This window comes from Amia ocellicauda, chromosome 11 (assembly GCF_036373705.1).
Source record: "Amia ocellicauda isolate fAmiCal2 chromosome 11, fAmiCal2.hap1, whole genome shotgun sequence".
Taxonomy (NCBI): Eukaryota; Metazoa; Chordata; class Actinopteri; order Amiiformes; family Amiidae; genus Amia; species Amia ocellicauda.
The window spans coordinates 7,720,554-7,739,153 of NC_089860.1; the positions used below are offsets into that span (position 1 = coordinate 7,720,554).

Consider the following 18,600-nt stretch of genomic DNA (forward strand, 5'->3'; position numbering starts at 1 on the left):
AGTGGAAACTGCACTTCTTCCATCAAGGCCTTTCCCATCATCGTGTTTCTGTGCACCCTGAGTGTTTCGGCGCTGAATCTCTCCTTGTCATCCTGGTCTGGAATTTCACAGCTCTGTGCTCATACAGGTTTCTTGTTTACCCTTATGAAGGCTGTGTTGGCACAGGGACTTCTCACACTCCTGTTGCTCTATAAAACCAATACTAGAATCAGGAAATGCCACCACGTTTTGTTTTGTTTTTCTTTCCTTTTCATAGTTTGATACAGCGTCCTGGTATATTTGACTGAGCAGACTTGAAACAGATAGGACACAACCCTTGCCCTGTGCGACATAAATGTAGACAATTATTCATGAGAGTATATATAAACTAGCTGTAGACGTTTTGTTGGAAACCTAGAAAATTCCAGACCGAATTCATTTTAATATGGCAAAGCTATGTATTATGTCTAGCTTAGAATTGTTTTGCAGTTTAAACAGGTTTTGTTATTCCCTACAGGGTTTACAAAGCCCAACTCAGACATTTTGTGATTTTGTAATCCATATATGTACAAGGGGACAGGCCAGGGACATGGTTTTCTACTTGTTGGTGGCCACTGGGTGCAAAATGGACCAAATTGAATCCCTTGGTTACTGATTAATTGAACTGTCAATTGAAATGTTTTAAGATTAAGGCTGTCTTTCATTTGAAAAATAAGACTAAGCTTTTACAAAAAATGTTTTAGCCGTAGGTGAAGGTACAGTTGAGGTTGTTACTTGCAGGGGCTCTTCCCCCTTCCCACTGCCTCCACAAGGAGAAACAACAAAGCTGTTATTTCGTCAGACTTTGAATTATTGCCGTGCACAGTTTGTCATTTCAGAATGTCATACTTCTGCGAGAGTGAAGTGGAAGGTGGTTGTCTGGGGCTGAGGGGGGCAGGCTTATGCACCATTTTCTAAAAGGTTGTTGTGACCATAGTTCACCAAAGAGAAACCTCTTGGAAAGTGACCTCCGAGCCAAGCGAACTCCTCAGCCTCCAAACCTCCTCCACATACCTGAACCCTCTCTCTCTTTGACCCTCTGCCTCAATGTGCCCTCTTGCACAGATTACACCACGTTATGTGATAAATAACTATTTTTTTCTTTTCTGGCAGTCTTTAAAAGCTCATCAGAACCATAATGGCTTTCAAAGACTTTATGAGCTGATAACCCCATGCCTCCCCCTAGGAAGTCTCTGTATACCTGATAAGCCAGAAGAAGGATGTAAACTTTTGACCTTGAGATGTTGTGAATCACCTGTCAGAGGCTTCATACTGGCATCTGGGCCAAATTTATTCTTATTTTGAATTTGGATGCATTTAATCCTCCTGATTCCGTTGATACTCTTCCTGTTACCCTCATGTATATCCACACACACATAGCTGAAGCAGATTTCATTATACTGACTAGCTATTATTTTAATGTCTTATCTTTTTGACAGACTTTCTGTGTAATTATGTGTCTTGTGAAGCAATATGAAACAAATATGAAATCTCCATCTTAATCAATATGGCATAAGAAACCATGGGAGATCCACGCATACCACATTCTAAACGCATTACAGCTGGGTTCCCAGACCTTGCTCTAGTCGTGCTACTCAACCTACAAGACTAGTGCTAACCTGGGTCTGAGAGTGGCCGTCTACCCAATTTATGCTTAAGAAGACTGTTTGTTTAGTTTGTTTAGACCGTGTCAGTTTGTGAGCCCTGCCCTGTGCTTTTTTTTCTAACAGACGTCTGAATCGGAACAAACTGCAAGTCCTGCCCGAGCTCCTGTTCCAGTCTACGCCCAAACTGGGTCGCCTGTAAGTACTACTTCCCTTTACTGCTTGACACCTAACCCCACGCCTTAAAACCAGAGCATTCACTTCTCAGCAGGTCTTATTTTTATCGTTGTTTTCATAGTAGGAGGGTTTGAAGCTGTAAGTGACTTGTTAAATGGATTTGTGTCGACTGCATCAGCAGAAATATGTAGCTGTGTCTAGATCCCTTGCTTACTCGGATCAGTTGCGAGATTTCACCACTGATCCATGCTTTCGGTGACCGAGCGAGAACAAGTGAGATGAAGGCCAGCCAGGGGGTGTTCGTAGGGGGGAGAACATGGGAGATCGGAGATTTGTGTATATTTATATGTATATTCCGTATAGTATTCCCAGATCTCTTTGGTTGGAAATCCAGATTACAGCAACAATTATATGCCTTGTTGTGGGAGTAGGCTAATTCCTGATATTGGAGACATGTCCAGGTTTGTTTTAATGTGGAATTGTGGATTAGGCATAAAAGTGTTTTTTTGGGGGCGGAGGGGATAGTTGAATATGTGACTTTAGTGCAGACTTATATTTAAAGTATCACTATGAACTTTTTATGGTTTGAAATCTTTCCATGCTACTAATGCCTTTTAAAAAATCATAAATTTCAAAACATTATTCCATTTGCAGGGAAACAACCTATTTTGGTCAATGTTAATGACGTCCTTACTTGGCAGCATACAACTGCAGTATAATAGTCCTTTTTGGTATTTTCTCCCTAGAGGAATACATTTCTTTTTATTATCTGAGCAATAAAACCCAGAAAGAAAGCGCATAATCTGCCTTCTGATGGTAATAGATCATTGAAAACACTGATCAGCTCTTTGCCTCTATAAATGGGTTATACTTTTAAGTTAATTAAGATAAAGAAAGTAGAATGTTATCAGTGATAGGTCAGAAATCGCTTTTTTTCTGTTCGGTTAATCTTTACGCCGTAGTGTAGTCTGGCAATTTATTAGGAGTGAATGAGAATGAACTGGTAAGAAGAACTTGATAATGCAGACTGCTGACACTGCCTGAAATGGTAATTGAAATGAAATATTTTAATAAGCCATGTCAAAGTATATACTAGAATCATTGAAACATATTTTTTAATATCTATCTCTTTAATTGTCTTTACCATTCCAAAAATAAGTGCATTTATATTATATTTACAGACAGATGATTGCAAACATTTAGACTGTTATTGAAATCTTTGTAAGCTGTGTGTGACAGCCGGTGTGGTTTACGGCCGGGTTCGTAACCTTGTCGTGTCACCGCTTGTGTTGCGTAGTGATGTTAACACGTTATGAATTGTGTCACCCTTGACCCTGATCTTAAAAACCCGAGGTTCAGACGACTTGGGAAAACATAAGAAGCTTGTCAAGATTATTCAAAGTGAAGCAGTCTTTAGTCAATTTGGTGGAAACTTTTTTTTTTTTGTTTCACCGGGTCAGATCAAGGTAAAATATGTGTAGGAACACAGGCGAGAGCTGGAGGAGTGGAACAAGAAAAGGACCCAAGAAAGGGGTGGCCTAACACTTGCACGCAAAATGTGTCTAATGGAGACGTTGGTGTCCGATGTGGAGATAGTATATGTTTTGACAGCATGGAGGCTTACCGGCATCAAGCGCTGGTGAAAGAGCTGCTTCCAGGCAAATGTCCAACTTGGCCTTGTTTTATGAGAGCCATGTCTTTCAGTCCAGTGGGCCTCCTGACACGCACAAGGAATCCATTACTCCGGACAGAGATGGCGGCTCTGGGTGAGCCTTGCTGAGCTGCTCACTTGGAGCCACGAGGCTGTGTGCTTGGGCGTTTGTGGTCGGCGTCCTCTTGTTGTGCTTCGGAAGGAATGCGGTTAGAGTTACACAGGCTCTGGACTGGCAGTTTTGTTGCTGTAAATCGCAATCCCTGTGTGGGCCAAAGAATCTGCCTTTCTTTCATTTCTCTATCAATGAAAGGATTTAGGCTTTTTTTTTTCTGACTCCGTTTCGTTTGTTGCCATTTTTTTTTTCATGTGTTTAACTGTCCCTTGCGGACGGGGTAATGGAAAACAAATGAAGAATTAAAAACAACCATAAAAATGCCTGTTTATTAATGACTGCGATTAAAAACAAGAAACAACAACAAAAACATAGGGGGCCCCCCATATTAACTACAGATCCTAACTCTTGTTGAGCCTCCATGCTTGAATGCTGTCTGGTTGAAAGCAGTGTATTTCAGTCAGTGATACCCTTGGGACTCAACCTACAGAGCCATTACTGGGGGGGCTCAGATTTCAAGTGATTTGGGGCGTGTGTGGTGAGATGGGCTTGTAATGCAAGATGACGTCTTAACCGAGTCCATTCCAATTCCTCTCTCTAACCTCCGCTGGATTATCTGTGCTGTACAAAGCAGTTCCCCATTGTCTGTAAGTAATAACAGTGACATTAAAAACCGTCTGTCATACCTCAGTGTGGATTCAACCAGAGAAGGACTCGATCCTGTCCGCTGTGAACATGGGAATTCTTCCAGGAGCCACAACAGCGATTTACTTATTTGAAACACTATCTTTATGAATTTATTGTCTCTGCAGCCTCTGTTTGTGTAGTAAATCATTCTTTTCCGACTGCAATTCTCGCCAAGTTTGTTTTATTTTGCGGTAGTTCTTATTTGCAGGAAGTTCCTTCCCCCATGAAAACGTCTTTACGTAACAATCAGACCTGCAGTATTGGAGAATCCCTGTGTTGTCTCCCCTCTCTTCCTCCTAGTACCCAGATTTTTCTTTTTTAAAAACGGGAATCCCGAGCATCCGGTGTAATTTCTTCTACAACCACATTGCTCTGCTTGCCTCCAATATCTGACTTATAATTCAACCTGTCCTGTACATATAAACCATCGCCCCTGGTATGGAGCAAAGGGAGCTGGGCTAGGGATTGTTTTCAAAGAAATAGTCTCCCAAAAGGCAGCCAAAACTCTTCCAAAATTGGGCTGCGCTCAGCAAGTTTCAAAGGCGAGACAGCCTGGTGATTTACTTCCAAAGACATATTTAGACATATTTAGATCAATGCAAGCTACAAAAGCTGAACAAGGCCGGGAAATGCAGCCAAAGTGGAAAACGAAAAGAATGCACAATCTTTCATTTTTTAATTTTTTTTCATGTACAGCATGACTTGATTTTTTTTTTGTGTGCATGTCTTTGAAGATTAAAATATGAAAACATTTAATACATATATATTTGTATGCCAGCAATGAGTGAAAAGTTGGGCCCCGGGGAAAATGAGTCTGAAGTTTGCTCAATTCTATTGCGGAACACCACACCACGATGTCTAATATTTCTAATTAAATAGCGACAGGAGGTCTGTCAATTAGTGATTTTATTGTTTTTTGTTCTTGGGCCTGCTCAATTTCTGTCTCATGCTTCACATCCCACAGAGTGAACGTCATTGCCAGAAGACGGTTAACCTTGTCAAATATAGGGAATTTTAAAAGCAAGCACTGCCATTCTCAATTAAGTGGTTGAAAAATACAAAACATACAAAAATCCCAGGGCTGTTACATGCGTGGCACAGATCAAAATTACCATGAAAATAAGACATAACGTTTATTAGAATATCTCTTTCGGAGTTGCACTCACCAGCTCACGAATATTGTGTGTGTTAAGGCAGAGAAGGCACAGTATAACAGCCTGGTTTCACAGTATTACATGCACTTAATACAAGCCAGACTTCCGTAACCGATGACGTTTCCTCACAATACAGGGACACAGCTTTGTGATGATGTAAAAATGGCCAACAGTGCTATCAGGCACGGATAATGATGTTGTAAGCACTGTGTGTTGCATGTGGCGTAATGTTTGCAAACTGCTTTATGTGAAAACAATTGGTTGGGGGTCCATTAGATTCCCACATGTGACGAACAACCACAACACAGATAAAAACAAAAACTTCTTCCAGCTTCGAGCCATTTCTCACCTTGTGAGCTGTGAGTGAATTGATTTGCTAGAGTTGGCCTTTTCTTGGCACTTTCAATCTCATCCATCTTAAGGGAAAGAGACTTCTGCTTTACAAACTTTCTCTTCTTCAGTTAGTTTTCTTCTATTTTTTTTAAGCTCTCTGCTCTTAAATTGAAAGCGTTAATCTCTTCTTTACTACTTGATCTTATTTCCTTGAGTGCATTTCCTAAAACAATGACCCAACTCGAGCCTTTGCTTTTTACTCTATTTCCGAAACAAAAAATAACCTGGAAGAAGAGAATTGCTGTACTGACATTTAAGATCTTCAAAAATATGTATTGTGTTAGTTTGTAGACTTTTTAGGACTGTTTAACAATCAGGTTAATTAATGAAGTTACCACAGGAATGACAAATGGATAGCTGATGCACTTCTGTGAACTGATGTTGATTTGCCTGGAGAACAGTTAGAGTCAATCATAATATTACAGACTACAGTTTCTCTGCTTTTCACACATTAGTGATTTAGGAATATGGGGCCATTGTTGTAAAGTGTTATCAGTGGGTAAATGAAGAAGGTATTGTTTTGCATACCATTTTGTGGCTTCCGTTATCTATTGTAATTCATTAACTTTTGCAGCCTTTGGTAAGTGAAATCACTTCATTGCATGCTGAGGAATAACCAACCAAATGTCCCCCCTCTTTCAGTTCCTGGGACATTTAAAACTTGCTAGTTCCAGAGGCTCAAGTTTAGAATTGGTTTGTTGCTTTAAATAAATACAAATTAAGTTCATGTTGGGTGAAGTCAGAACAGGGAATATGGGGATTAAAAAAAAATCATACCTTTCTTTTGATGTTGATAAATAAGGTGGAAATGCAATTGCTCAGGTATTGGATTTGCTGGTGTTTCGAATCGGTTTATTTTTTCTCCTGGCACCATATATCTGGACAGTGGGAAATGGACACGGGGAGGGGGGGCACTCAAAAAATACTTTGTGCTTCCTGGTATATCATAGATCTACTCTCAGGTCTCGGAGAGGGGAAAGAGAAGTGGAAGAAGACCTACGGGTTTTATCCTACGGGTTGAGTTGTTTGCAGGGGTACTGGTGCCTTGTGGGGTATTTGAAGTGTGATTATTTACAGGAAGGACAGGATGGATAAATCTGTGAGCTTCAGCCTAGCCTAACCAAAAGATTCCTTTTTTAAGCTTTGGTTTTTGAATAAAGGGCAGGAGATGTGTATGATAAACATTACACTGGTCCCGTCACTTGGCTTTTGTCACTGCCAGCTCCCCCAGGCAGAGCAGGAGACTGGTTTGGACTGGTGTTTATATGCAGTGTATATACATGTATATAGAACAAGCTGTTGTTTTCACGGGTCACTAGCCTTTCTCTTACAGATTTGTGATTTATGTTGTTTGGGCAAAGACTGATTGTTACGAATTAACCAGACGGTCCTTATCGCGGGTCGTAATTGCACACCCAGATGTTTGCATGGACCATTACAGAGGTGCTGCACAATCAAAGTCTGTTTTCCAGAACCATCATATATACTCTTTCTATATTTTGAGGCATGTAATCTATATATCTGAGAGAAAAAGAGAGATTTAATGTGGGTTTCTCTTCACACTGCTTGAAATTGTATGTGTTGTATTGGTATAAGATCGGGAACATTACCCAACAATAACTGTAGCACAAAATAGCTGGTCGGCAGGACAATATTTCTTGTTGTATTGCTGGCTCGCCCTTCAATTACCAAACACCTCAAAATCCCTGAACAGAGAAGTACCTCTTGGGAAATGGAAAATGAAAAGAGGCTTTGAAATAAAAGGAAGCTCCCAAGAATACTAACACTGCCGCATGCACACCCTCTTAGACCACTAAGGCCGTTTAAGGCTCTCTGTTCATTTAAATTTGATTGTGTCTTTGTAGAAGCAGTAAATGCTTGAAGCATGTGTTTTGTTTGTTTTTTTTATTCCAGAATAAATTGGGAAGGTGCAATTCTCTCATAGTGTTTAGCCCTCCACCACAAAGCAGCCTTTTTAACAAGCCGGCGCTGCGTGGGAATGTCGACGGCACCACCGCATGGCAACACATGCAGCCTAATGTGTTTCAGACAAATGCAAAATAACCCCGAAGGTCCAAATGGATTCCCACAAGGCTTGTTTTTCTTCCACTACTTATCCCTCCTACAAAAAAAGTACTAGAAACTATTTAAAATTAAAACAAGTTGAAAGAAAACTAATTTCCATCACAACTTCCAGTCCTATTCCACTAGTAGCTGCTAAACGCGAGGGAATACATTGCCTGGTGTACAAAGTTGCACTCGTATTGCATATTCAGGAAGTATAGTTTGCCCTCCTCCCATGGATTGCGTTGGCTCTTGGCAGTGGAAGGTGCCATATAAATAGAGAAGGTAGATATTTCCCAGGAACTTGCATGCCTTCATAGAGGGAGAAACCCCATTGTGCAACAAGACTAGCCAACTGGAAGGATCCTCGGTCTCAAAGGAAAGAATATGGCAAACTGAATGATTTTGGATACCTGCTGTAGGTGAAAACATGTCGTTCACAAATTTAAATCCCACTCCCAATTTTTTTTTTTTTTCTTCATTCCTCCCCTCATCGGTTTTCTAAAGAGAGCCCCTGTTTCTCTCCCAGCTCGCCTGTCGAAAGCCATAACTGTGCCTTGTCAGACAGTCTGGACCCGTGAGCTGTCCCCGGCTATCTGGGCAATCGGAGAAGGAAGAGCCTAATGCTCAGTGTTGATTGAGGGGGGCTGTAATTTGGGGGAAAATAGTTTGGGCTATTATGTGCCTCCGTGTTTATTGCAGGTGGTTCCTATGGCGACCAGGGAGATGATAATTGGATTCAAATGGGCTGAACTGCTTGCACATGTTTGGTGGGGGAGGAGGCAAAGTGAGATGCATGGCAAATAATATATATAAAATATATATATAATATATATATGGTTGCTTAATTGAGGTAGGTGGTTGATTACCATTTTGGCTGGAAGTAGCGCGGTTTCCTTTTACCAGTTTAATTGGTGACGGCTTCCTCCACTCTGTTAGGGCAACTCATTGGAAAGGGGCGGTCCAGGCGGCTCAGTGTGACGCTTTTCTCTCTGCTGATGCTGGGAGGGATCTGTCCCTCTGAAGGGAGACCCGCCATGCTTCAGCTCGCAGTGTCTGCCTGTCGGAGCGAGACTGTCTGCTGAAGAAGTGGGGTGGGCGATTGTTTAGAATTGTTTACAGAACTAAAATAAGCCAAAAACCAACATTGCTCTTCATAGTGCCTGAACATGCCGAGGAACGCTTGGCTGCCTAGCTCTAACCTGGTTTTTACACGATTACAAAACACATGTAAACTTTTCAAAGGTCTTCATTCCCGGAATCCGATTTGAAGGTATTGCATAATAAAGACTACATCACTAAAAGTGTGGGACAGGCCTCCCATTCTGAAATGAGCCACAGATCTTGCAGTGACCGAAGTTTTTTTATAAGGGCACCATGACTGCCAGTATGTATTGTAATCATCTGGACAATAGAGTTCTGCCAGCAGTGATGGAATTTTCTGGTGAGGCCCAGACCACCTACCAGAACGATCATATACAAAGCACAATTGGAAATATTCCATAGCCAGCAAGGAGTCTTGACCTGAATCCTACAGATAGAACACCTCTGGGATTAACTGGAATGCAGAACTCCTCTCCCCTGCACTAGAAATGTCTCTACTTGGAGGAATGGCATAGTGTCCCACCTTTCAAACTGTTTTGCAGAATTCAGTGTCAGACACAGGCCTATAATCTATTTGAATACTATATTGAATGCTTTGTCTGAGCAAGAATATGGTTATTATATTGGGAAATGAAAGGAAATATCACTAACCGGATGCCACAATCTCGTTTCTTCACGTTGGCCACTTAGAAAGGCAGCCTATATTTTAATTTTATTTCTATATTTTTTCCATTATCCTCCTTCACTTTGATCAACTGTAGTAATGCAATATGTGCCTCAGAAACAAACAAGTCAAAGCGAAATGTGTATAATATGCTGTATGTAATGGAAACCAAAACCTCTGCTTTGCTTAGAGCGAATTTTAGATTTTGTGTACTACAAGGAGCAATTCGTACTGAAGAAGTTGAATGGTTTTGGAAGCCTGTTTGCAGTGCTCTGCTTTCTGTTTATCGTTTTAAGTGCACAGTAAACATTAAATAAGGTGAAGAATGTGTTTTGCTTATGAATCGCGCAATCCAAGAGAAGAGGGGGAGAGAAATAAACAAAGCAATGTTAAACCACTTAGACTTGGCACTAGTGGATGTCTCCACTGTCGCGAATTTGAATTATTGGCCCTCTGCGCCCCACAGATAGAAGCGAGCTAAAGCTGTGTTTGTCGCGTGAATTGACTTTGTTTTACTGTATGTTTTTTCTGTCAACTCCCATCAGTTGCCAATGGTAGGAAAAACCTTGTTGGCTGAGAGGTTTATTAAACTGTAACGTCAAGCTGTGGTAATGATCGATACATGTTGTGCGTGTGTGAGAGGAATCCCACTCTTGTGTACTTGGTGACCCTACAAGTGAGGCACAACCTTTTTGTGTGTGAAGACTGGGCACAATTATGGACAATTGTAATGGTAGTGATCCCTTCTACTGCAAGGAAATGCCGAGACTCCCAATGGCATTGTGGTGTTTGCTCCAGTTTAGGCATCTCATGGCTATTTGGCTAATTTCGAGCACATTTCGAGACAGACATGCAGAGATAAAATGTTGGTAGCACTTTATTTTAAACATCCCCCTTTCCGACGTCTATTAAGCATGTGTGAGCGTTTATTTTAGGCCATCTAGCACTTTACCAACCACAATCACCCATAGGCACTTATTTGGTATGTTTTGGTTATTTATGTGCGATGAAGTAGCAAAACAAATACTGAAACGATTTATTTTAGGCATGAACTTGGGAATTGGGTCACTTCCAAAGCCTTCTGAGGTGATGTGCTTTTTGCAAATCAGTCATGAATTCATTCCTGTCTGTCTGTCGCTGCATGATATTGAATAATGACCTAAATTCTTCTCCATTGTATATTATTGAACCGCACACAATGGCATTCTTCCACTAGGATCCCTTATAGGAAGGACACAAGTTGTGGTGGACCAACCAGCCTGTTCTCACTGGAAACCTCTCTTCTGTTCTCATTACTTGCACAATTGCACACTAGCTAATTATGGTTTCCATTATGAGAGAGTGTCCAAAATTAGCACAGCCGTAGGTTTTTAAAGCTAAAGCAAATGGCTAGGGACTCGTATTATGTTCCCTTCAAGTATGGGTTTTGTTTTTGTAGGGCCGTAGTGGCCTTACTGTTGAACGTGTTTGTTTTCTTGGATCTGCACTTTCCGTGTTTCTGCTCACACTTTTTGGAAGAAAGGAAATCTCTGGATACCTGTCACTTTCCTGTAGCTATAAGATATATTTGTTTTTGTTAGAAGAGGGTTGGGGTAGGTAGGGTCTCTATCATATTGCATGGGCTTCAAATCATAACCAGTCTCAAGGTCCTCAACTCCTTGGCTTTGCTATCAGAGTGTTGCTAGGTTCTTCTGCAGGATCTGGCCCGGGGTCTATTTAAAGCAAGTCTGTTTATTTGGACTTAGCATTGCTTTCTCATAAGTAATTGTTTATGTTGTGGGATAAAACGGAATATGATAAAATAAGCATCCCTTAAGCTGGTAGCATCCGCTGTTGGATTTCAATGAAAGGAAATCTATTTATTTCTTAAACTTGTGGAAAGAGTAAGGGAGGAATTGCAATGTGTGTGTGTGTGTGTGTGTGTGTGTGTATTGTGGGGGGAGGTTCTCAAAGATTTGCTCTCCCCAAGTAAAGCAGAATGGGTCATTAAGGATAGTTGCAGAAGAAGTATGTGTTCCTGGTAGTATGAATATGCATGGGGAATGGTTTTTTGCATGGGTTTAAAACAGAAAGAAACCCAGAATCTGCAATCTCTGCATATAATTGACTACATTAAGTAGATTTTCTTCCCTTCATCTTCGCGTTTTGCTCCACTAAGGATATCCCCCTAGGGCACTGATCTCGGCCCCAGAGTCCTCCGGCTTTCATGGAGGGCTCGAGTTTGATTCTGCTTAATCAGTCCTCAGTTAAGAGCTGCTCTCGAGCTGCCCCTGCCGAGTGCACCCCATGGCACTCGGCATCGCAGAGGTAATGAGCTCTGACAGTTGGAAGTTTGAAAACACCCTGCAAAGTTCTGGTTACATGGGACTGCCATGTGTGTTTACTCTTTGATGGTAGTGCGTATTGTTGGCTGCTCAGGCTTTTTTACTTTAATTATTATTATTTTTAGATCTTTTCTAGCTCATCTCATTGGGAAAACAAAAAAGAACATTTAAAAAATAGCTTATCTATTTTCAAGTCAAAGTTTTTTTCTTTGTTTTTGGTAAGAGTGGGAGGAATCGACAGGCCTGCCTTGTCAGAAAGCCGTTTCCTCTTGTAGGAAGGGAATTAGCCGTGTGAGCATGAGGTGAAATTCTTTTGTCTTTACAATGTAAGAAGCGTTCCAAGCGTCAAAATGAATGCCGGGCCGTAGGCTTTGAAAGCCCGTTTATTCTCTTTATCCCATACCGGTTTGTTTGACTTCCCCAGACCCTGCTGCCAAAGTATTCCAAAAATGTGATGGGGCGATAGAACCCCATCGGGGGGAGAGCGAAGGTAGACGAAACTGATTTGTGTGTCATCTCTCCGTTGGAATAACTCTAGCTGGTCCGATGTTTTAAAGATCCCGTGGGGAGACGGGACAAAAGACAAGAGTACTGCTGTTATTTGTAGTTTGAACCTTCGTGACACTTTTTCAACAGAAGCTTAAATCAATATCCGGACACCCTGCACAAGGAAAATAAAGTAAATAATGGAAACAACCTGTTTATATCCCATGCTTCCCACCTAAACCAGATTTGAATGGACTCTAAACATGTTGTCCTGTTGGAATATTTAAGAAGCAATCAGCTGTGCCTGGGCGCCAACCAACATATTATTCCGTCTGGGTGTTTTTTCTCTCATGGGAATAGAAGCAGTGATATTTCTACATTTCTAAATGGTTGGGCACCAGTCTCCTGACAGATTTATTATCACCTTATTCTCTTTTTGGGTCCTGCCATCACCAGATGTGGATCTGCTCTCTATTCAAAATACCAAATGACATACTACGGATGCAATTTTTTTTTTTTGTTTGTTTCCAGTTTACACACCAAGACTGTGGAAAAGCACGCCACTGTCTGTTTATATTTTTAAAACTCACATAAAGACTCACTGTTATTTGTTTACATCTTTTCGCCAATGGTGCTTTCTGCCTTTTTGGTGTATAGCCATATACTAATGTTGTGTATGTATACGCTGTGGTCTGTGTTGTTTGATTTTTAGCTGTACTGAATAGCACTTGGCGGTGCATGTTGTGAAAGGCGCCTTATAAATAAAATGGATTGATCAAACTTTGTGGACATTCTTCAGTGTCATTATTGTTACAAATAGGGTCAAGTACAATTAATAGCAATGGGTTTCGGGGGGTAATGCCTTAGCATAAAATAGGCTGCTCACAATTCATTCAAATAAAGAGAGACATTCTAGTTTCTGAATGTCAGCTTTGCAGAATGAGCCCTTACACAATGAAGTGTGGCCTCCATTTGTTTTTTTATTGGGTGCTCTGTGATGTTTAGAAGCTGTTCTGTAGTTTGGGTATCCAGCTGTCACCCCCCACCAAAGTCTCTTGACAGGGTGTCCCTGACCTTGACATCTTGCAATGTCGGTCGACATCCCTGCATAAATATTTATAAAGGGAAACAAATCAAAAGAGAAAATCTGTCTGTCTGTTTGTCTAGTGGTCTAATCCCTATGCTGTTAAATAAAGCTGCATTTGACGTCTGTTTGCAAAGGGCTTTTGCTGTTTCTGTTTCTGGGGTACATGGGGAAGAGAGGGCTAGGTCTCCTGAGAGTAACCAGAAAGAGAGAGTGCTCAAATGTATACGGGAGCATTGCTGACACTTGCTCAAGAATTCTGCGCTGTACACTATTGTTATGAAGCTTAGACCAGGGGTCTCCAACTTGACTGCAGGAGGGTCTTCTGGCTTCAGCTGATTAACTGGATGGGTTTATTAACTGGATAAATTGATGTTTATATGTAATGCTTCTTGAATCGTAATATTCAATAAAGCCATTAACTCTTAAACACTTCAAAACAGAATTATATAGGCCATAATTTAAACATAAAACTGGATAATTAACAAAGTAATTGATACCTCCAGTTAGGAAAGACACCAGAAAACACCGTTCTGGGTTTGAGTTGGCTTACACCAACTCCTATTAAGAATAAAACTGTTAATAATTACAAAGCATAAAAGCAATATAGTCTATAGTAAAGGGTTTTAAAAGATCATGTACTATACAATGCAATGCAATACGTTATAAAGAAAAGGAGCACTACACAGTTCTAAAGAAACTGCAGTGACTAAGGTTAACAATTACAACAGTATTCTTCATTAACACATAAGTAGTAGAATATATTCAGTAAATAATATAATCTTCTCTTGTGGGTATGTGTAGTTTCGCTGCACTGGTGATTGAAAAGTGTTGGATTTATGATATTTCCTTGTGAAAGCTTATTTTATCTCTTGGAAGATCCTAGCACATGAAATTGATGGTTGATTTCTGTCAGTGTAGACAGTCTGGGCCATGTTTTGCCTACTTGAACATGTAAACTGCTCCAAACAAGATTTTTGGGTGTCTGGGCCAATGGGAGCCGCTCCAATGGGTGAGTGTGCTGTAGTGTGTGTGCAGCAGTGTGGCTTGTCAATGGCTCATTGTGGCGAAAGCGTGGTTGAGCCATCAGGCGGGCTGATGGAGTCTGACCCCTTCCAAGAAAACAGCTCCTTCTCTCCATTTCCAACAGGGTGACCTTTTGCGAAAAAACAAACAGCACTTCTAATTAGCCGTAATACATTATTTCTGTGTATAATAAAAAAATTAAAAAAACGTACTGATAATTGCACTTGATTAAACACAGCCGTTAACGATTTGACTGCTTTTTTTTTTTCTTTTGGGGTCTGCTTCCAGTCAGCATTTGCAGCCGAGTAGCAAGCTTATCTCGCCACGACTGTAAATGGCTTGGTTGGTAGTCATTATGACTTCCTCTGCCCCACAGCTCATTAACCCTTCTGGGTCCAGAGACACCCTTTAATAGATTTCAGCCTCTCTCCTGGACAAGAATTAGAAGTTACGACTTAATTACAGTGACTTCCAAACCTGGACGCGGTTGATGCACGGTCCTGTCTGATTTGCTTTGAGGCAAAGTCAAAATCAAGATTGATGGTCTTTCTCTTGGCAAGGGAATGAAAGTTATAGCATTAACAGAAAAGCCCGAACAACCTCCTTTGCAAGGAGTCGTTTTTTACAACGTGTCAACGGAGCAGTTGACAGTGCTTTGGAAACCGGCAAATTGGGTTTTTGCAGAAGGCAGACAGAAGCACTGATCCTGGATTATTTAATCGAGCACTTTTTTTTTTTTTTTCACATCACTTCCCCGTGGAGAAAAAGGAAAAGGCACACAGAGTTTTGGAAATCCCAGCTTCCTTTTCGTCCAAAATGAAAGTAGGCGATTCCTGCTTGTCTGTGAGCCAGTCACATCAGTTTCTCTTTGTCAGGGGAGATCTCCAAACACGTACCACTTCTCAAAGTTTTTTTTTTCTTCTTCTGGAAGAAAATGGTATGGGGAAAAAAATGGGGGGAGGTCAGTGGGTTATAAATAATGAAGATCTGAGGGATGTTTGGAATGTCGTGAAATGACATCACAGCATCTGCCGACACAAAAGAAGGGGGTCTAGGAGGCGTCCTGCTCTGTTGACTCACAGCATTTGAAACCACACTGGGGAAGACGCCAGGCTTAGAGGGGATAAACAAGTCAAATTATATGGTGTAATGCCTTGGATTCTGAACATAGTTGAGCAAAACGTTTTCTGATTCTAATTATGACATTCATTAACACTGAGGATTTTCTTAATCGCAACAGGTTTAACCTTTACAACAGTTGTGTGGCACCCAGAGGACTGTTTGTTTGTGTCCCTATTCCACTTTATTGTTTGAAACTGTGACAAATTTCACAGAGCTTTTCTTTTCCCCCCTACCCTTTTGTTGTGTTCTGCCTTTGATCCGGGAGTCCTCTGTAAAGTTCAGCTCCATTCCACATTACGATACCATGAGGTCCAGGATATTGGCGCTGACAGAAATGTGACTGGGAAAAGTGTGGAGGCTTTAACAGCTGATTTAACTTGGTCTTCTGCCGTTGTTTCTGTAAACATGTGCCCTCCGATTTGTTTAAAAGCAAGAGTATCTGTTTTCAGATTGAACTAACTAAATCCTCTGGAAATCTAAATATTAAAGCTAACGTATACTGAGCTACAATGGCATGTATGCACGCCAGTTTGCAAGAAGGCATGGAAGGTCTTGGGAAATGGTGTAGAGTTTATAACGCCACACTGGCTGTGTTTTTATGACGGTGGGTACAGTTCTAAGTACTTTCTGTGTGTCTGCAAGGGATCTATTTTGTATCTGTACAAGTTCTCATACACATGTCTCAAACTGCTTTCAGGCTTAGCTACCAGTATACATGTAATGATTCTCACATACATGGGCAAATAAAACAAGTTTTGCAGGACAAGGGATTTGCATTCTTTTTCACAGAATATGGCGCAAACTGCTATCAAGCCCAATGAGTTTGATAGAGCGGTTATACACTCTGAATAACAAGCAGTTTGTCTTGCTTTCCAAAAAATGTAAAATATTTATGCAAACCAAATAACTTGGGGCAATTTCTCACCATTGAGCGGCTTAAACATTGTCACCATGGGGAACCAGATTTTTTTTGTAATAGCTCTGGTTTCTGAAGCATGAATGTTATCATTGTTGAAGTGCTCTTTTCCATTTTGGAGTTTATTTGAGTGTTTTGGAAAGTCTAGCTGCAACAGAGTACTTGCTTTATCTTTTTTGTGTGTGGTTATTATTGTTACTAATTCTGTTTTGGTTTTCACATCTTTAAGCCCATTCAGATGTCAGTTTTTAAGACTGATTGAACCTTAATAGCTAAGTCCAGTATAACGCTTTTCCTCTAAAGAAAAGCTTCCCTATCAGCGGATTGTAAAACACATGACAAATTCTGGGACGGAGTTGATTTGACGTGATTTATAACAAAGGGGCATGCTAACACTTGCTTTAATCATTTCTAAACATGTAGCAGACATACATTTTATTTATATGGTACACTGACCTAAAATTGCACGGAAACCCTGTACAGTGAGAAGGAAAAAATTCAAAAAAAGGCCTCGTCTGTAATTTTTGTTTAAATTTGCTGCTGCGTGACAGGTTTTGTAAACTGTCGCTGCTTTAACTGATTGGCCCTGTTTGAAATGTTTGACTTGTGTGCCGCTAAATCAACTGCTAAACTGCACAGTCTCCAGAGCATCTGAGCCCATTCCTGCTGTGCCTGCCAGTTAGTGTGGTGAAGGCTTCGTTGGTTTCAATTAGAATACCTTACAGGCAGTGCAAACCTCAACACTCATATTCACTTTTCACACAGTGACGAAACGCACTCAGCCCCTTAGATCATTTTGTTCATGTGGGCATCGGCGCTGTGGCCAGTTAACCGCTCTCTGCAGTGTTATAGTTACCAGTGCCATTGCTTGCCAAAGTGGCACAACGAACTGGTATGAAGTTAAAATACTCATCTGTGGGGACGGCTTTAATCGCACTTGACAACAGCCTCCCGGTTTTGCGTACTCGTTAGTGGAAACGCACACAAACACTTTGCCGCTGGAATAATCTCAGAAACCCTGTTCCTTTGGTAACTGACACCAGTATAAAAATTACCACAGGGGAAACGGCTAATGCAAAATCCAGCCTTTTTCAAAATGAATCATAAATGTGCCCAATGAGTGGAAGTACTTGCATAAAAATCTTCAAAAGCCATGTATTGATGCTTAGCTCCACGGGACATGTGACTGGTGCATCTGGGGTTTGGGATAAATGCTCGATAGAGATTTGCAGAGGCTTCCCTATTAGCAGTGTGCTATCATGGTGTGTTAGATTAAAACGTGTTTTGTTTTTTAAATGAAACAAGGTCTTTGGAATAGTTTGATGAAAATGGAAATGTTTGTCATTTAGAATGGTATTAGTTGTAAAAACTCTCACAGTTGAGCACTTGGCTTGGCTTTTTGGACTTCTTGGTTATGGTGACGCAATGAGTTGGCTCTAACTCCTGTTGTGTTCTTTTCCTCTGCAAAACCCAATGGCTTGGCACTGTGATATTCAGTGATATTTTTTGGTCATCTACCTGCCTTAAAACAGAGTCTGAGTTTGTCTTCTTCAATCAAAACACAGAATTAATCATAGTTAAATATGAGTATTGGTGCCCTGTGGTTCATGTTAGCCTTTTTAGTGGTTTCACTGAAGTTATACCAAAGTTTTTTTTTATGATGCTGCACTAAAGTTTTGAGTTTTAAGTAGCACCCTATTCTGGCATTTACAAGATAGCCGTGCTGGTTTTAAGCAAAGTCACCCTCACAATTGAGTACATTTTACCAGACCCAAGCATTGGAACATTTGGTTGTATTTATATGATTTGGGCCCGGAATACATCAAAATGTTGACCCATCTGCCAATCACAGACAGTGATGGCAGGTTTTTCTCTGCAAGAGGCCTCTTCCTTCTCCCCAATTGGAAACTCGCCATCAAGTACTACACTTGTAATTTGCAGTTGACGGATGGGTTGAAGATTTGATATAATCTGGGCGTTTATCCCTTTGTAACATTGGGAATGTCCATGC

At 40.9% G+C, this 18,600-nt stretch overlaps 1 protein-coding gene across 2 annotated transcripts in view; it reads left to right on the forward strand.

Annotated features, from left to right (window-relative positions):
* Positions 1 to 18,600, forward strand: part of slit3 (slit homolog 3 (Drosophila)) — a 161,664-nt gene that overhangs the window by 15,169 nt on the left and 127,895 nt on the right. For both annotated transcript variants that reach the window (XM_066716503.1, XM_066716504.1), the window contains exon 4: positions 1,749 to 1,820. In XM_066716503.1, coding sequence (XP_066572600.1) covers positions 1,749 to 1,820 — 72 coding nt within the window. The remainder of the gene's footprint in view (positions 1 to 1,748; positions 1,821 to 18,600) is intronic.